The sequence below is a fragment of the Silurus meridionalis genome, chromosome 10, assembly GCF_014805685.1.
Source record: "Silurus meridionalis isolate SWU-2019-XX chromosome 10, ASM1480568v1, whole genome shotgun sequence".
In the NCBI taxonomy this organism is placed as follows: domain Eukaryota; kingdom Metazoa; phylum Chordata; class Actinopteri; order Siluriformes; family Siluridae; genus Silurus; species Silurus meridionalis.
Genome location: NC_060893.1, coordinates 25,725,135 through 25,745,089, shown reverse-complemented (window position 1 = coordinate 25,745,089; position 19,955 = coordinate 25,725,135). Strand labels below are relative to the sequence as shown.

At 39.6% G+C, this 19,955-nt stretch overlaps 2 protein-coding genes and 3 long non-coding RNA genes across 12 annotated transcripts in view; 2 read left to right on the top strand and 3 right to left on the bottom strand.

The window, feature by feature from the left end:
- Positions 1 to 17,200, top strand: part of LOC124392797 — a 28,654-nt gene extending 11,454 nt beyond the window's left edge. For 2 of the 5 annotated variants that reach the window (XM_046860015.1, XM_046860016.1), the window contains exons 3-5: positions 14,329 to 14,490; positions 14,749 to 14,783; positions 14,914 to 17,200. In XM_046860015.1, the coding sequence (XP_046715971.1) occupies positions 14,329 to 14,490; positions 14,749 to 14,783; positions 14,914 to 14,970 (254 nt within the window). In that variant the 3' untranslated portion in view covers positions 14,971 to 17,200. Of the gene's footprint in view, positions 1 to 13,032; positions 13,332 to 13,438; positions 13,808 to 14,323; positions 14,491 to 14,748; positions 14,784 to 14,913 lie in introns of those variants that run through there. The other 3 variants (XM_046860014.1, XM_046860013.1, XM_046860012.1) reach the window with 3 other exon arrangements.
- LOC124392800 lies at positions 127 to 3,543 on the bottom strand. Of its 2 annotated transcripts, XR_006927217.1 has the most exons (3): positions 907 to 3,543; positions 628 to 662; positions 127 to 514 (listed from the first exon to the last, which is right to left on the bottom strand). It is a non-coding gene; the product is annotated as an uncharacterized LOC124392800 (long non-coding RNA). The 2 variants fall into 2 exon arrangements; XR_006927218.1 differs by lacking the exon at positions 907 to 3,543 and having other exon boundaries at positions 628 to 898.
- LOC124392799 lies at positions 5,975 to 6,883 on the bottom strand. The gene is made up of 3 exons (XR_006927216.1): positions 6,845 to 6,883; positions 6,558 to 6,639; positions 5,975 to 6,464 (listed from the first exon to the last, which is right to left on the bottom strand). It is a non-coding gene; the product is annotated as an uncharacterized LOC124392799 (long non-coding RNA).
- Positions 17,201 to 17,685: 485 nt separating the features above from the next.
- On the top strand, positions 17,686 to 18,359 carry LOC124392801. The gene is made up of 2 exons (XR_006927219.1): positions 17,686 to 18,022; positions 18,099 to 18,359. It is a non-coding gene; the product is annotated as an uncharacterized LOC124392801 (long non-coding RNA).
- Positions 18,360 to 18,611: 252 nt separating this feature from the next.
- The window catches only part of LOC124392796, a 47,367-nt gene continuing 46,023 nt past the window's right edge, over positions 18,612 to 19,955 (bottom strand). For 2 of the 3 annotated variants that reach the window (XM_046860005.1, XM_046860006.1), the window contains one exon: positions 18,614 to 19,782. In XM_046860005.1, coding sequence (XP_046715961.1) covers positions 19,679 to 19,782 — 104 coding nt within the window. In that variant the 3' untranslated portion in view covers positions 18,614 to 19,678. Of the gene's footprint in view, positions 19,783 to 19,955 lie in introns of all 3 variants that reach the window. The other variant, XM_046860010.1, reaches the window with a different exon arrangement.

Sequence of the window (19,955 nt, the reverse complement as noted above, 5' to 3'; positions counted from 1 at the left end):
TTCAGGTGTCAGTCACATGGTACAACTTTCCATTCTGTATGCTGTATATCTGTTTTACTGATCACTAATCATCTGCTCACATCACTGGCGTTCTTTCTGAATGCACACAGACTCAAACACAACACATTCATTTTCTCTGTTTATTTTCTGGAGATGAGATGGAACTGAAGAAACGTAAGCAGAGAACAGTATGAGGTTGATGTGAAAACATTATCAGTAAAAGTAAACTCTGGTACTTATATACTTATATAAGAGGATTAATCCCTCTGGGTTCCAACTGAACATAGACATATCCTACTGGTGATGGTCTGAACCACAGACTCAGACCAGGACATCAAACAGCTTCAAATAAAAATCCAATATACAAACATCTTTATATGAAAACTGACCACAATTAATTCTGAAAATTCTACATAAAAATGATTCTTTGTGAGGTTAAATATCTTCTGGGCCATCAGGAGCTGCTCATGTAGGTCACACAGGTCCAATCAGCAGTGTCTTGCAGCAGGACTTTCTGCAGAGAGAAACACAGGAGCAGCAGAGATGATTTAGAACATCATGTGAAGTTTAAACTGGTTTATTTTGTATAATGAGAAGAACAGGATTAATCAGGAGTGTTTGTGGCACCTTCTCATTCCAGTCACTGATGATATTACAGTTATCTGTAAAGAAGAAAGAATTAAATCCACACAAAATTCTCTTAGAACTAAACTAAACAGTATTTTTACTGCTGGATTCATTTATTCAATACACACACACACACACACACACACACACACACACACACACACACACACACATTAGACATATCCAGTCAAGTGTTAATATTGTAATGGAACAGGAAATGATGATAAATAAAGATAATTAGATCTACATATTGATAGTAAATCAGGTGAAACTTCTCACCTTGTTTCCTGCAACAGCACACACACATGCACACGATGTTTATAAGAACAGAGACTGAACACACACACAGTAGGAGTATAAGCCAGAAGGGATACACGTGTTCAGATGAGTAAACGTCATGAAGTTCATTATCTGAAACGTAAACACACAGTGATACACTTCTGTGTTCTGTGATCCAGAATCCTGTTCTGTGGTATTACATATGAAAATGTACAAGTCTTATGTTGTTGTTAAACACACACTTATAAAGGTAGCGATACGTGACACTTTCATGTGTGAGTAATAAAACATGTCAGGGTTAGGGTTAGGGTCATATTTAATAAAAATGAAAGTAGTAATAATTCATTTTTAATAATGAACACAATAGAAAGTAAATCAACAGAAGAGAAATCAAATTACTATTTGGTGGGTCTGCTTTTCTTTTTTTTGTTCACATACTCAAAGTCAGGGATTTTGTAGGATCAGAATCAGGTGTGTAATTAACCAGTTCTACCAACCAGGTGCTAATGATTATCAATTTCATATGTAGGCTATAATACAGTCACCAACTGAAACCGAAACTGCTGACTAGGGGCTTTAAACTAAATAAATAAACTGCTAAATTCTGCTAATAACATGAACTTGTGGAAGACAGTTTCATGGCACAGAGGAAACATGGTAATGTCGAAAATGGCCGCAGGGGCTCTGAACTCTGGTCAGAAAGTCTGAAATATTTAGCTGTAGCAGAAAAACATTGTTTGCTAAAGAGCAGTACAATAATGAGTGTGAAGCAAGTTTGGAGCTGCATTTCTGTAAATGGAGTCTGAGATGTGGTGAGGAAAAATGGTGCCCTCAGTGCTGAGATATACAGGCAGATATTTCTCCATCATGCAGTACCATCATGGAGGCGTCTGATTGGCCCCAATTTATTCTGCAGCAGAACAATGATCCCAAAAATACAACAAACATTATTAGAAACTATCTTTAGCATAGAGAACAACAAGGAGTCCTGGAAGCAGAGCTGTTTCTAGTCCTGTTGGCACCCTAGGTGAGATTCCTACTTTCACCCGCCCATGACTCCACCCTCCTACCACAATGCTCCAAACACATTTAATAATCATTGCAAAATTGTCTGAATTCGAGGATGTAAACATTTACTGTATATTAAACTAAAGCAGAAAAACAGGTAAATAATTCAAATGGGTGAGGGCGAGGGCAGCAGGGCAGATGGTGCTCACTGGCGCCCCCCCAGCTGGTTGTATAAAAAATGAAATGTGCAGATAATGAAAAACACAATTGTATCTCATCTGTGGGACTCGGCACTTCATATAATCTCAGATCAGGAGGTTTTTCTGTAAGAGGAAAATAATATTGAATCATCCTGGTCCAATCAGAGCTCTTTGTGTTTCCTCTCTCACTGCTACTAAAGTGATTTACTGTGTAAGTGTAGATCAGGATCACGTGTAGATCAGGATCACGTGTAGATCAGGATCAGTACTAATCACTAAGAATCATCTCTGCAATCTTTCACATTACTGATACTATAACTAGTGTGATTACTGTATAATAGAGAAGATCATATTTTCATAAGCAGTGAAAAGCAGTGAAATTGTATTTTAAAGGTAATAAAGTGTAGAAATCAGCAAGAAGATCATTAGTGCTACACTGTTCCTGCTGTCTGGGGTAAAGACTTTCTGATTTCCAGCTCTACTGCAAACTCGTGTCATGAAAATGATTTCCATTTAAAGATGGCAGAGGGAATCTCCAAGTGTGTGATGAAACACTAATATAAAGATGCTCAGGTGTTCTGTGTTCTCCTGGATCATCTAACACACATGAAGAGCTTTAAAATGAGCTGTTCAGTGCACAATTTCTCCTCTAGTACTGAAAACACTGACATTATGCTCACATTGGACACATGAGCTGCTTTTGTTCTACAGGACGTTTAGTGTCTTTCCACAGATTTCAGATCTGCAGCTTTGGTTTCTGCTGTGTGTAATGTTCAGTGTGTGTTCTACTGATAATAACTCACTTACCCCTGACTGAGAGAGAAACAGGACTGATCTCCTGTACTTTTTTTTTTGTCAGATCTCTTGGTGCGTCTCACTGTCTGGATGCTCGTGAATCATTAAGTGTCAGATTGCGTAACACCAAAGAACAGTTCCTCTTACGAAGCTCTTCCTCAGGAACATCCACACGGCCCTCATATCCATAACCCTGATACGCCTCTGTAACCTCTCGCTCAAACACAATCTCATCTTCATTTTCCCACTTAATATACAGTCTTGATAGTCAGTTCCTACACTCTCCAGTTCACACGGCAGAACAGCTATAGTTATTGTCATTTCAACCATATATAGCTGATGCAGTACATAGTGAAATGAAACAACGTTCCTCCAGAACCCTGGTGCTACATAAAATAACAGTCACAGAAAGAGAACAAAAAACACAGTGCCAAGAACTAGTAGACAGATCCTCTCCACATAAAGTGCATGTGTGCAACTGGTGCAAACAGACAACACAAGACAGTGCAGGACAACACAGGACAGTGTAGGACAATACACAAAAACACAAAATAGCTCCACCAGTAAACCTGTCCTAACAAAACAATTAGCAGTAATCCTGGAAGATGTGCAAGAACGGCATGTAAACATTTTTGTGGTAATGATTAGAGTGAGTGGTACTGGATGATGGGTGTGCGCAGTGTATGCTTCCGGTTTGTGCAGATCAGTCACACAGTTGTGTGTGTGTGTGTGTGTGTGTGTGTGTGTGTGTGTGTGTGAGATTGTGTGCGAGAGTTCAGTTCAGTTCTTTGTTGAGGAGCCTGATGACTTGTGGAAAGAAACTGTTGCACAGTCTGGATGTGGCGGCCTGAATGCTTCGGAACCGTTTCCCTGATGGTAGAAGATTAAAAAGTGTGTGTGACGGGTGTGTGTGATCGTCCACAATGCTGTGTGCTTTGTGGATGCAGCGTGTGGTGTAAATGTTCATGATAGAGGGGAGAGAGATCTTCTCGATGATCTTCTCAGCTGTCCTCACTATCCTTGGCAGGGTTTTGCGATTGTAGTTCCCAAACCAGGCAGTGATGCAGCTGCTCAAGATGCTCTCAATGGTGCCTCTGTAGAACATGGTCAGGATGGGGGGAGGGAGATGGGCTTTCCTCAGCCTTCTCAGGAAGTAGAGACGCTGCTGGGCTTTTTTGGTGAATGACCAGGTGAGGTTATCTGCCAAGTGAACACCAAGGGTTTTGGTGCTCTTGACGATCTCCACTGAGGATCCATCGATGATCAGTGGAGAATAGTCATTCTGTGCTTTTCTGAAGTCCACAACCATCTCTTTAGTTTTGTCCACATTCAGAGACAGGTTGTTTGCTTCACACTAGGCAGTTAACCGCTGCACCTCCTCTTTGTATGCTGACTCGTCGTTCTTGCTGATGAGACCCACCACGGTCGTGTCATCAGCGAACTTGATGATATGATTCGAGCTGTGCTTTGCTACACAGTCGTGAGTCAGCAGAGTGAACAGCAGTGGACTGAGCACAAAGCCCTGAGGGGCTTCAGTGCTCAGTGTGGTGGTGCTGGAGATGCTGTTCCTGATCCTGACTGACTGGGGTCTCCCAGTCAGGAAGTCCAGGATCCAGTTACAGAGGGAGGTGTTCAGGCCCAGTAGGCTCAACTTCTCGATCAGGTGCTGAGGGACAATCGTGTTAAATGCCGAACTGAAGTCTATGAACAGCATCCTTACATAAGAGTCCTTGTTGTCCAGGTGGTTGAGGGCCAGATGGAGGGTTGTGGAGTTAGCATCGTCCGTGGAACGGTTTGGACGATTCGCAAACTGCATGGTGTCCAGTGCGGGTGGAAGCTGGGTCTTTATGTGCCTCATGACGAGCCTTTCAAAGCACTTCATCATAATGGGTGTGAGTGCAACAGGACGATAGTCATTGAGGCAGGAGACAGAAGAATTCTTCGGCACAGGAATGATGGTCGTCGTCTTGAGGCACCTAGGAACAGTGGCGCTGCTCAGGGAGATGTTGAAGATGTCAGTGAAGACATCTGCTAGTTGTTCTGCACATTCCCTGAGCACTCTGCCAGGAATGTTGTCAGGTCCAGCAGACTTCCGTGGGTTAACTCTGCATAGAGTTTTCCTCACTTCAGCTGTGGTTAAACAGAGCACCTGGTCACTGGGAGGAGGGATGGTCTTTCTCGCCACCACGTTGTTCTGCACCTCAAACCGGGCGTAGAAGTCGTTCAGCGCATCTGGAAGGGGGGCGTCACGGTCACAAGCAGGTGATGTGGTCTTGTAATTCGTGATCGCCTGGATGCCCTGCCGGGTGTCTCCACTGTCCTGGAAGTGGCCATGGATTCTCTTGGCGTGTGCGCGCTTCGCCTCTCTGATGGCACGGGACAGTTTGGCCCTTGCTGTTTTTAAGGCCGTCTTGTCCCCTACTCTGAAGGCAGAGTCTCTTGTTTTTAGCAGCGCACGCACCTTGGCGGTCATCCATGGCTTTTGGTTGGAGCGTGTAGTGATGGTCTTGGAGATGGTCACGTCATCAATGCACTTGCTGATGTAGCTGGTCACTGTTGACGTGTACTCCTCCAAGTTGATGAAATCGCCATTGGTTGCAGCTTCCCTGAACATATCCCAGTCAGTGCATTCAAAACAGTCCTGGAGAGCAGACATGGATCCTGCTGGCCAGGTTCTCACCTGTTTCGAGCTGGTCTTAAACACCTGCTGAGTGGTCTGTATGCTGGGATCAGCATAACAGAGATGGTATGTGCCCCGGATGTTTGTGTAAACAACATCCAGCGTGTTTTCTCATCTGGTTGCAAAGTCCACATTCTGATAGAATTTGGGAAGCACAGTCCTGAGATTTGCATGATTAAAATCTCTGGCGACTATAAACAATCCATCAGGGTGTGTGTTTTGAAGTCCGCTAATGGTCCCGTAGAGCACACTGAGCGCTTCCTTAGCATTAGGGCTAGGTGGTATGTACACACCGAGCACAATAGCGGTGGTGAATTCCCGTGGTAAATAAAAAGGTCTACATCTCACAACAATAAACTCCAGCAGCGATGAGCAGTAGGTAGAAACAAGCACAGAGTTCTTACACCATTCCGTGTTGATGTAAACACACAGACCGCCGCCGCGAGTCTTACCGCACAGAGCTGCATTTCTGTCGGCACGAAACGCGGCTAGCCCGTGCAGCTGAACGGCGGCGTCCGGAACTCTGTTGCTCAGCCACGTCTCAGTATCTGTACTCACGCCAAATAGCTCGATGGAGTCTGATGTAGTCTAATTTATTGTCCAGGGAGCAGACATTTGCCAGCAGTAGAGATGGTAGAGCGGGCCGGCTAGGGTTAGCTTTTAGCCTAGCATTAGCACCCGCTCGCTTTCCGCGCTTCCTCGCGCAGCGCTTTCGATTCCCCCTCCTCCGTCCGTCCGCCGCAGGCGATGCCGAGGTCTGGAGGCCTGGTTCTCGGAGCACGCCGAGGTCGCGTAGCTTCTGCCGCAGATCATCATTTATTGTGTAGATCGTTCTTCACCAGATACACTGATCACTGATTCTCCAGAGTGGAGACCTGAGATAGAAAATTAAATCTACATTAATCTGTACAGTGTATTTATAATAAAAACTTTATTTGATCTGTTTTCTGAAAGAAAGTGTTACTGACCCACACAGACGCTGATCCACAACATGCAGATGGAGGAGAAGGAGCTTCTGGTGTCCAGTGTGTGTAGAATTTCTACAACAAACTAAAATACACATGTTTTAGTGTCTACAGATAATAAAGAGATTCTTAATATTTATACTGAATTATTTCAGTATAAATATTAAGTTCAAGTTACTGACAGGAAATAACAGAATACAGAGAAAACTAAACTAAACTAACACACACACACAGCGGTGTGACCTGTCAGGATAAAATCTATCAAATAAAATACAGAAATAAAATCTTACTTTAGCGTCTTTATTTATTTACTGAAGCTTCATTTAAACTTTCTCTTCTTCTGTTGTTCTTTGTGCGGTTCACTGTTTTATGGTGCATCACTGCCACCTACTGGAGCGTGTGTGGAGAGCAGAGTGAAAATAAACAATTCATTCTTAAATCCTAAAAATGAAACGTGTTCATCTTCGATAATTCCATACTGCTCAGTTGACTCTTCCTTTTCCTGGAGCACTTTTGTAGTAAACACTGTGCATTGTGTTTTCCTTTACTTTAGATCTTTCATGTTCATATTCAGTACACTGAAGGAGTAAATGTTCCACTCTCTCACCTGGACTACAAAACCTGCAAAGTCCTGCTTCATGTTTCCTGTAATGTTTAATAACTTTCCTTGTGTCCTCTGTCCCATTGTCTCTGCATTTCATTTTAACTTCTACTTTTATCATTGTTTGGACTTCAGCTTGGCTTAGTGTGACTTGTAGGTAATTAATTATAGTTATAGTTAATAATAGATAATTGATAAGTCTCATTGTCCTCCACTCCCACGTGCTGGTGCTCATATGAAAATCACCCTTAACTTCATGTTGTGGATTCTGAATAAGTTTACTGATAGTTCAGATATTTTTTCTCCTCTTGCTGAATATTGGTCACTAGTGAGACTTGTTGAAGCTGAAAGAGAGTTTTTTAATATTAGGACATGTAATGGCTGCACATCGTCCACCCACTGGAGCACAAACATGATCGCATTGAATTCTGTTGTAAACATTGTTATGTTTTTTTTTTTTGTCCTTTTTTATGTTCATTTTATGAATGCTAAATACAGTGTATGCAGACCAGAGGTGGCAAAGTACAAACATCCTTTACTTAAGTAGAAATACAGATACTCATGTTTTAAAATACTCGGGTAAAAGTTGAAGTACTGATTATACTTTTTTACTCAAGTGAAAGTAAAGAAGTCTTGGCTCTGACATGTAAAAAAGTATATATCTATATATCTATATCTATATCTATATATATATATATATATATATATATATATGTAAATATACACACACACACACACACATGCACACATTATATACACATGTATACATGAATGTGAAATGTTGGGCAGAATGTACACTAAGGATATAAATATATAAAGATACATATAGATAAAAATAGTGCAGATGTAATGAGGAGTAATAAAGATATACTATGTACTACTACTAATACAGTAAAACCCCCTTGTACGAGTAACCTATAGTACGAGCAAACGGAGATACGAGCAACCTCACTCGCAAAATTTTACCCTGTTTCACGAGCAAATTTCGAAGGCACGAGTAAACCCACGCTGCCGGTTCCCTGTTTTCGGCGGAGGGTCGCATCAGTCGCTTAGTTGATGACGTATCACTTGGTCGCTCTCGTTGTTCAGTGCAGCATAAACGTAACTGTGGCAGCGGGGGCGTGGCCGAGTGAATGGAGGACGGGTCCGGGAGCAGATAGGCAGGGGATTGCCTCACCTGAACTTAATGTGACCTAATGATTGTTTTCTCTTTTCAAGTGATCGGAGAGTGCATTTAAGGAGGAGAGCGTGTGTGTGTGTGTGTGTGTGTGTGTGTGTGTGTGTGTGTGTGGCGTGGGGCACTAAGCAGACCGACACAAAAATAACAAATAAAAGTAGATGTGAAGCCTTTGCACCTGACCTGTTGTGGCGTTCCTTATTCCCGTATTCATACGCTCTCCCACAGTAACTTTTTTTAGTTTTATATTTTATTTCACTAGAAATCTTAAAAAATGTCTCCCAAGAAAATCAGTGATGGTGCTGTGAAAACGAAAGTAAATAGAATTACCATGGAAACCAAGGAGGTTATGAGCGTGGTGCGCGTCTCACACTCGCAATCAACCACTATCACATGAGTAAAATTATGTTTATATTACGGTAATTTGCGATGTATTTGTTTGTTAAAATAGGCTACAAATACTTTATAAGTGCAGAAATAAGCGATCAGTTGAGATCTCAGAACGGATTAAATCACTTTTACATTCATTCTTATGGGGAAAATCAGTTTGAACGTACGAGCAAATGGACACACGAGCAATTTTCAAGAATGAATTCTGCTGTACAACGGGGTTTTACTGTACTTTCTTTTGGCTTCTCCAATTAGGGGGCGCCACAGCGAATCATCCGTATTCATGATCCGCATATTTGATTTGGCACATGTTTTTACTCTGGATGCCCTTCCTAACGCAACCCTCCCCATTTATTCGTCATTAAATGACGTAAATCATCAGGACACCAAACGGAACCTTTGCTGTGTTTCCACACGGACAGTTAATGAGGTGATACTGGAGAAACTGCACCTTTTCAAGTTAAGTCAAGACGCTTTTATTATAATCATAGACATTTTATAGATTTGAATGATGTATTGTTTTTATCTGTACGATCAATAAAGACAGTAATTTAAGTTCGTTTCACCATTATGAGGGAAAAACCCACAAAACGCCACCTAGAGGGTAAATTGTGTAAAACATGGCGGATTTGGTGTTTGATTTGAGACTTGGCGCAAAAATAAAACAAATGTTTACTGATTAAAATATTTTTCGGTGGAGTTTATTTATTTATTTTATATCTAAGTAAAGAAGGGATGTCGTGAATAAGTGTATGTTTTGATGGAGGTTTTAATTTCACCCCTTTTATATTTAGTTATTAATTTATGTATTTAAATTTTTTATAAAAATGTAAAAAAAAATCAAAAATGCGCGATAAATTAATAGCGTGTTAATAACATTTAGTGGCGTTTAAAATAATTTACAAAACTAATTAAAAATGTTTTTACCTAATGAATGTGTCCAGGTTGAAGATCCACATATAGAACACAAACAGAGAAAAGATGATGATCATCAGTAATGTGTCTGTTCTCAGTCATGTTCTCATCACTGACTCCCTCTGTCTCATCCACGTTAGCTTTACTTCTTGTTGCTTTCTGCCTGCTGATTCTTATATTCGTAATCTAGTCTACATCTGTGGTGAGTGAGAGACAGGACTTTATACACCAGTGGATTGAAAAAGACGCACAATGACAGGAAATCAGTTGGTGGGCTGAAATCGGTGCGCAGTGAAAATAAAAATTTTATATTTCACCAAATAAATAAAAATCTAAAGTAACGAGCCGGTTTTGAAAATGTAAGAAGTAGAAAGTACAAATATTTGTGTAAAAATGTAATGAGTAAAAGTAAAAAGTTGTCTGAAACATAAATAGTGGAGTAAAATACTGATACCAGAAAAATCTACTTAAGTACAGTAACAAAGTATTTGTACTTCATTACTTCCCACCTCTGATGCAGACACAGCTAGAGTGAGGGTAGGACTGTAAGGTGTCACTATTCAGCTTGATCAGGTCACTAATGTAGGGTACCTCATCATTTCAACATTTTGGATCATACAGTCCTGTTTAAGCCAAGTGATGAAACCTCACCTCTAGGACATCTTGACCTTGGAGAAGTATTGCCTGAAATGTACAAAAGGTGGCAGTCATACATAAGAGTCCCAGTGGGGAATCACGCTAAGCATAATATGGTCATTCCATGTGTCCCATCCCCCATCTGAAATTATGTGATTGAGCAGTCATGAGATGACTACTTTATGAAAAGTCAGCTGTGTTTCCCGCGATGAAAATGACATAGGGAACATTCCTAGCCTACTGAGTTGAAAGATTGATATCCCTGTGCAAAAGGCCTACACTTCTATACCCAAGCCACTCTTAAAAGAAGTGAAAGAGTATTTTCAGGACTTGCTTTTCAAAGGTTGAATAGTAAAATCACAGGACTAGACTTTACCATCCTGCCAAGAATCTGGCAAGAGTTCTTGGAATGATCCAAGATGGGAACACGGCAGTAGCACACGCACTGCAGTAGCACACATCAGCCTCTCCGAACCAAAATGTTGCTTTTCATGTCTTTAACCCGACTTTTTAGTACATGGACACCAGAGACAGCTGTGTTCATGTATACGGCCACCAGATGCTGTTATAGTACAGAAATCATGCAACAACCAATCTGCCTGATGATGTACTTGAACAGCTTTGCGACCTCAGCTTGCTACAAAGTCTAGTCCTCGGGTCCTTGGCGTCACCTGTTGCCGTTGTCCGAGAGAGGGGTCCATGCTAGGCTAAAAGCTACCATAGCCGACCAGCTCTCCTGTCCATTCTTCTTTCAAACGCCTGCTGTTAACAGCTAGTTCTACTGGTCTGGAATGAGGAGAATTGTGGAAGAATTTGTAACCCGCCAGTGTCCCTGCATAATCCAGAAACAGCCGGTAAACACGCACGTACACTAATAGGAGGCATCACATCGAGCGCACCCCTTGAGTTAGTTTGTATTGATTACTTGCCCCTTGAGGCCAGTCATGGGGGTATGAATATATAGTGATTGACCATGTCACCTGATTTGCCCAGGCCTCTCCTAACAGGAGCAAATCTGGGAAGACTACAGCTAAGAAAGTATTCAACTATTTACTATTCAACTATTAACTCTTTTCAGAGTGGTTCGCTCCAAGACTACAACATACCATCCCCGAGGTAATTCTGTAGGGATACGCAAAGCTGGAAGGAACATCTGCAGAAGGTAATGCAGACTTTCAAAAAACACCTGTTGTCTCAAACTCAGAGATTAGAACTGATGAAGCCAAGGCAGAATTTTCAAATCAACAAGCCGTGGATGATCTCGGGATTGATGAGGGTAATCAAGTGATATTAAAACAATAACCTGCACACATGTTCAGTGACTAAAAACGTTCAGCAATATACAACACCAGTAGCAGAATGATAATTTAAATTCTAGCTTTTGAGATAAACATTTTCAGTATAATCCCCCTTCAGGGAATTTACATCACAAGTATTTTGTGTGCCATATTTGTATATTTATGTATTTTGCTCCAGAGTCTACACACAAACACTGTATACATCTTATACACCGTATTTTCCAGACTATAAGATGCTACTTTTTCCCCACGCTTTGAACCTCGCGGCTTAAACAATGAACCGGGTTTTTCCCGGTTTCACAAACTTCAAGCCAAAAAACTGAGCCCCATAATATTAGACCAATGAAATTGCAGGACGGGTTCAGGTGAACCAATGAAACTCTTTATATTAAATCAGATGCGCTCCCACTGAATCGGGCCGCACCACATCATAAATATGGATGATGTTCCTCTGACGTTTGACCTGCCGCTCACTCGGACTGTCTACAGGAAATGTGAATCATTCGTCACGCTAAAAACAACCAGGCATGAAAACACACTTCACCTGTGTTCTGAGCTGCACGGCATCGGGAGAAAAGCTTCACCGATGGTGATTTTTAAACGCATGACGATGCTAAAAGATAAACTCCCGTGAGAAATAGTTGTGAAAGGAAGGAGGAAGACAGTGAACAATGATTTTCTTGGTAGGCTACTGTTTAGATACAAGCCGTGTAACAGACACTGTCTTTATTTAAAGCCTGTGTAAAGTTAATTAGTTTCAGTGTAGACATGCGGCTTATAGACAGGTGCGGCGTATTTATGTTCAAAATAAACATCTTTGTAAAATTCAGTGGGTGCGGCTTATATTTGGGTGCGCTTAATAGTCCGGAAATTACGGTACACTATATAATTAGTGATGTTTGTAAAAGTCGCTGTCAGATTTGAGAAAATTCTGAACTGTGCAGCTTTTAATGGAAATTAATCAACCACTTTTCACCAGTCAGAATCTAGAACAGAGCTGTAAAATGCACTTTATTACCATTTACACTTCTGCATTCTCACTTATCAGCTATTTCCTGTTCTGAGTGTTTGTGGTTATTAACAGCAGTGTGATTTAACCTACAAATTCATCAAAGTGCATAGAAATATAATTGTTAGTTGCAGGTCTCACATTTTCACACCTTCTGTTGTCTTCATGTTTCTAAATCTGTCTGCATCTGTTTTATTTATTTAAATGTACACAGTTTGTCGAGGTTCCAGCTGCCAGTGCACACAGACTCCACCTTCTATATCAGGGTATGTGAAGAAAACCTGCATTACACTGTACACATGTCTGTGTATAATCAGAGTAAAGCTGAAATTAATAATTATGAAAAAGAAAATCTCCATCTTTAATGGTGACCCAAAGGGATTTTATTTATTAATTAATGATGAATGTCAGAATTGATCTTTACTGAAGATGTCGTCTACACATCAGCCTCATACAGCTGTTTCCTCCATTCTTCACTTCCATCTCACTTCTGCTCCTAAAGAAACTTTTCTACACCTGTAGAGAAAAGAAACTGATAAATGAACGAGTGTGTGGATCTGTGCAGCTTCTAAGCAGAAAGAAAGGATGTTAGAAGCTTATTGGACAGACAGAACACAGAACAGGAAGTGACTTTATTTATATTTAACTGCACGACATCAGTGTGAAGGAGCAGCACTTGTTCTCAGAGCGTTAGAGAGTGGGTGAGAAATGGCCAAACTTCTGTCTACATTTCTTCTACAGATGCTGTTTGGTGAGTTCATATACACACACATTAGCAACATACCAGCTATAAAACTATAACTGCTGAATAAATCACTGTAGCTGTGAGAGTGTGAATGATGTTCACTTCATATTCTGTTCTTTCAGCTTTCTTCACACCGTGTCTCCTTCACATCACTTCATCTGACTTCATATCTGTCCATCCTGGAGAGAACATCACCCTGCTCTGCACCATCACTGATTATCCTGAGATATCGTGGTATCAACTGAGATCTGACGAGGTGAAGCTGCTGATATCTGCTGAACAAGGGAAGCTGGAGAAAACCTTTTCCCTCATTTATATTGTAAATAAGAGTCACTTTGTTGTAACAGAAAGCAGCAGTTCAGTCAGTTTAGTGATTATTGGAGTTGGAGAGACGGATCTGGGGTTTTATTACTGTGGAGGACGAAATGATGATAAACACATTCAGTTTGGGAAACCCATCAGACTGAACTTCAACATTACAGGTCAGTAACTAAACTTTATTCAGTCTGATTATTGCAGTCTGATTTTAGTTATTGATCAGAAAGCTGTTTAAAAGTATATTTTTGTATAATGTTCAGACTTTATTAATTGTGTAGTTTCTGTGTGTTTAATGAACATAGAACAGAACAGCATGTAGCTGGAAACAGATGACTGAAGGTTCTGGAGTGAAATTGTACATTTCCTCCAACAGAACTGAAACAATTCAGACGTTTTAATGTGACGCAAATCTGCACTTTTTTCTATTTGCTTCATTTCCTCTGTAAATTTCTCTCCTTTTCCATTCAGGGTTTAATATCATTTGAAAGAGAGATCAGGGTTTTAGGTGTTTTTGCTGAACTGATGAATCAGGATGAGATGATGATCAGTTGTGGTTATGTTACTGCACTTTAGTGCTAAAAAGTGTTTCAGAGACCAACTCAGTTACCAAATACATTATAAGACTAAAAGTATGTGCACCCCTGACCATCATAACTCCAGCTCTGTGCTCCTCTCCGTGATTCAGATAAACATCATTATGAGACAGCAGTTTCAGAGCCTCCAGACATACAGCAGTTTACCGCTCCTGCATTCTATGGAATAATTATTATAATACTATCGTGTGTGTGTGCCGTCTCTGTTTTCCTGAACATCATCTGCTCCTCTCTGCACTGTTTCAGGCTACAAGGTGAGAACTTCCAGTTTAAAGATCAACATTCACACACTTCACTCTGTCACACACACTTTCCTTTATTTAGGACACTTCCTGTTGTGCGATGCAGCAGCTCTTCTACACTCCTGCAGCATGAATGTGTGTCATGAAAACATCAGTTCTTGTGAAAAGCTATGAAGTGAAATGTGTGCAGGCTGAAACAATGTTCCATCTGTGTGTTTGATATTTGGGTGAATATTTTCTTTAAGTAAATTTACTTCTGTTCTTTTTCAGATAAGTTTTCTTCCAGTGGGAACTCAAACAATAAGGTACCAGAAACACACCTGATGAAATGTAGCTCCAGAAAATCAAAGCTGAGATCATGTCATTACTAAAACAACGTAAAAATATCTCCTGTCTCAATTTCAATTCCACATTAAAATCCATTTCACTCTGCAGGAAGCTGAACTGCTACCATCTGAGTTCACCTGTGTGACCTACAGAAGTGTCTCCTGATGACCCTGAACACTTTCATCAGCACCAGGATCTCAATCAGCAGAGAAGCTGTTACATGACGGATTATAATCTTTAAGAACTCACTGTTACGTATCAGATTGTTGCTTTCATCTGATCTGTTTATTTTCTGTAGTTTTGCTCTGCTGTCTCTGGCTCCTGATGATGTCCTGCTGTAGATGGAGTTGATGAAGAGGCGGAGCCTATTGTATATAAGCAGCTCTTCTTTTTGCTCCTTGTGTGTTAACCTATCAGCCTTTTTGTCTTATACCAGATCACTTAGTTTGAGATCAGGTGTGACTCTGTAGGTGTTTCTTATGTTCATTTCTTTGGCACTGTCCAAGTTCTCCTTCTGTTCCTCTGTGAGTTTAATTACCCTGTGCCCTCTGGTATATTGAGTCATTCTGCTTGTAGCTCAGAACAATAAAAGCACTAACCATACATCTCAACTCTTGTTCTGTTAATATTCACTATAAATCCTGTCCAAATGACCCACAACATTTAACTGCTCTTGTTCCTGCACTCCTCCTTGGTCCAGGGCCCTGTGGGAATGTAACACTCACATGTCCAGTCATCTACACTGCAATGTTACGTGGATTACGTCTCATTTTCTACACGCTTCTTTTCATATTTTGTTCTATAGACATGTGATGTGATCTGATGGTCAATGGATATTTTTGTACCTGATTTCTCTACACAATGAACCTCTATATTTACACACTGTGTCATTTACACTGAACTGCTCTCATACCTGCACTATTATACAACCACAATCCCAAAAAAGTTTGGAAAAATGTAAATAAATACAGAATGCAATAATTTAGAAATCATTCTGTCACGCCAAGATGTTTTAATGCTGCACACGATGAGACTGAAAGACTATTCAGAGATGCTCTGTAATTAGAAAGACTATTTCTAAATAAAATAACTTTCATCTTCTCAGAATTTAGCAGAAGGAAGTCAACAAGAATCCACTGTCTAATGTCTTTTCCACATTCCTCAAGATTATTAAACTGGTGTTTCTCGACTGTATTTACTGAAACATTTAATAAATAAATATGAGGCCAATGTGCTTATATGTAATTACATGCACACAGTAGTATTTGTGATTGTGAAGCAGTGAAGTAAAAGTGCAAAGGAAATGTTTTATATAGGAGCTGATTTTACTGCAATTCATCAAAAACTTTTTACCAGTCAGTCCAGAATCCAGAATTCAGTGGTGCTGGTGAATAAACTTAAATAATGTGCTTTGTTAGTATTTACACTTCTGAATTCTCAGTATTAGCTATTTCCTGTTTCTGTTGTAAGTGTGTGTGGTTTTTAACACCACTGTGTTTAAATCCGTTGACTGGGCAAACAGCATGGTGATGGTGACCTTCAAGTTCATCAAAGTGCATAGAAATAGAATTGTAGGAAGATGGCAGAGCATTTTCACCTTCTCACATTCGATTGCCTTTATTTTACATAAATCTGCCTGCATCTGATCTGAATTATCTGACTGCACCTGTGTGACCTACACAAATGTCTCCTGAAGATCCAGAAAACTTGTATCAGCACCAGGATCCCAATCAGCAGAGAAGCTGTTACATGATGAACTATAACCTTTTTATTACTCACACAGATTGAAAACTAATTAATAAATACATTTATAACGAAAGATCAACAGTTTCATGTTTTATTCATGAAGCACATTATTGACCTGTTTAGTATAAAGACAAAGGCACAATATCGCTCTGCTGCCACCTGCTGGACGGATTGAATTCTTCATTTTAAAGGCTTCCAGAAAAACACATTCCATCACTGTAGAGATTATTGTAGATAATTAATACAGAAAGTTCACATGAATGGACATTAGGGAGGATTTTATTTTAGTTTGTTTGTTGGCTCTGTAACTGCTGATATAATCATATAAATTATACATAACATTTGTGAAAAAGCTTATTTTTAACACTGTAGTAAACATACTAAGCACTAATGTGCACCTCTTTAAAGGAACCTGAAATACAAACACAGGGAATTTTAAGAAGCTCAAACAATCACATGGTATGGCATCAGGTCTCTGCTGAACTTTGTTCTCATCAGATTTTTCAACCTTTAAACATGACTTTCCACTTGTTAATATCATGAACAGCAGCTACACTAATTCCATTCCACTGCTTCTCTCTCTCTACCCATCCCGAGGCATCCTGAGGTTGCACCAGCTCCAGTCACGTTCCACCTCATGAACATTATGGACCTTTAAAGAAGTAGATGCCGACCCCACAAATATATTGAACCATCTAGAGACGTACCAGCACCTTTTGGATTCCACTTCATGTAGAGTTTGGCCACTGGACCTTTTTGAGTGTTTAAAGGCTCTGGCATGGAGAAGCTGGTGTTGGATCTATGATGATCCCAGATGTTGGGCTGTTTTGTGGGTTGTTCGGTGGCTCCTGGTTCCATGGTGTCAACTGACTGTATAAGACTGTGGAAATGACATTGCTCACAATTTTACATTCTGATGCTCATGTTAGTTCTCACTCTCCAGTGTTCTGTATTGTTTAAAGACTATACTCACACTCTTGATGTCAGGATGAGGATGGGTTCCCCTTTTGAGTCTGGTTCCTCTCAACGTTTCTTCCTCATAACATCTAAGGGAGTTTTTCCTTGTCATAGTCGCAACCAGGCTTCATCATCAGGGAAAAACACACATCGTTCATCTTAACTCTTCAATTCTGTAAAGCTGCTTGAGACAATGTCCATTGTAAAAAGTGCAAATAAACTTGAAAATGAACTTGACCATTTTTGGAACTTAACAAGCTCCACAGATGCTCCTGCAGACTGATCATCAACAAATTGTAAAAGTGTAAGACCAGAACTAAAATATTGTCATGAAATTGAGCTTTTCTATGTTGTGTATAAAGTATGTGTCACTACGCATCCAGTTTTCAAGGAAATGAATTTATAGTCAGTTCAAATAAAATTACAAAGCATAATAACATTAACATTACAACATTATAACATTACTAAACATAATAGAAGCCATTTTGCTCATTTTTGTTACATTTTTCATCTTGTTAATTACATCACTGTGTGTTTATGAAAGAGTGTAATGGGTGATTTTGGTGTGTTATATACTAAAACACAAAAAGGCAGTTTTAACAGATGTTACTTTAAATGAAAATTTGGACAGAAGAGCAAAGTACCAGACCAGATCAAAGTTTAGATTTGATCTCTTTCACGTTTTCTCTGCTGCTCGTATTTCTCTGGGATTGCTAAACACCATATCTGATAACCATCATCACACTGTCTGTTCTAGAATTCTGAGCATGTTTTTGAGATTATCTTGAAATTTTATATATATATATATATATATATATATATATATATATATATATATATATATATATATATATATATATATATATATATACACACACATACATATATACACACATAAATATCCATCTATAAATCTATCTATACACAGAGGAGATTAATACTGAATTCTTACTGATGCTATAAGACGGCATGGTTATCTGCTACGTTTTGCTGATGTGAGGTTTTGGTTGTTGACGCTGCACCGCTCCAATAACCCTCCCTCCCTCCCTCCCTCCCTCCCTCTCTATCTATCTATCTATCTATCTATCTATCTATCTATCTATCTATCTATCTATCTATCTATCTATCTATCTATCTATCTATCTATCTATCTATCTATCTATCTATCGGCTGAAATGATTAATCGAGTAATTTGAATACTAAAAAAGCACTGAAGCAAATTATTTGCTTCGTTTATACCATTTAACTACACACAGAGCACAGTGTTTCCCTACGTACCATTATTACTGACGCACCACCCGCTAAACTCTGGACTCATTTAGAAACGTGATAAAGTACACAGATAGCACTCACATTTGCGTAGAAAGTACCGTGTCACCAATTCCCCTTCTGTGTTTCCATGTTGTGCGTACGCACGGATCAGAGTTTCCTCACAGGTGCACATTTTCTCCCTTTAAGCTTTTGCTTTTTAAATTCACATTTGTGTGGAAAGTGGCGTATGCAGGTTTCAGCCTCGTTTTATGCACGTTTATAAACAAGACCCCTGGACAGGTGTAACAAAAGACGCTGCAGAATGAAAAATGGAGGAACGGAGAGAAAAAGTGATGGAATGAGGAGAAGATTCAGGTCAAAGTTCACAACAGAAAGTTTCCAAAGTTTGGGATCATTTCAAACTACAATAAAGAAAACACTTTATAGTGTGTTTACCGATTTTTTTAATAATTTAAAACTATATTTCTATTTTAAGTTATGATTGTGTTTGCATTGTTGTAGTAATATGGCAATTAAATGCACTAAATATTTACATCTATTTGTGGATGATAAAAGGTGAGAGTCTTGTCTGAAATTGTACTGTAATTAACTCAACACAGGAGATTTCATCTAAACAATCCAGTCAGTTCTTCTGAAAGAATGATGTGTGATGTTCCAAACATCTGCATATATCAAATATATATATATCATATATATCAAAATGTTCTTTCTCTGACCTTCTCACAGGCAACATTACTCATCCTACAACTACTGCTAGACCATCACATATAATACAAAATCATGAATTATGAATAAACAGCTACATGCTTCTTGAGTTCAGCATTATGCAAATTCTGCATTACATTTTAAAAGCAGTGTTAGTGTGGGATTAAAACTCAGCCCTGAACACAGCTGTAGGTCACAACCACGTTTCTTCATAGAAGAGCAGGACGAGGAAATATGAGATGAGAGCTGTGATGGAGATCATGATCAGTGGGTGAGGATGCACCATTCCTACAACATCTGAAGAAATAGAAATGAGTGTGAAAATGAATACAGGAGTTAAAGTGAATAAATCTCATGACTTCCTCAGTGCCAGAGAAAAACACTTCTCTTCCTGTATTTCTGGCGCCATCTACAGGCAGAGTGTCCCTAAAACTCAAAGCTGTGATTGCCTTTAATGCGACATGATAAAA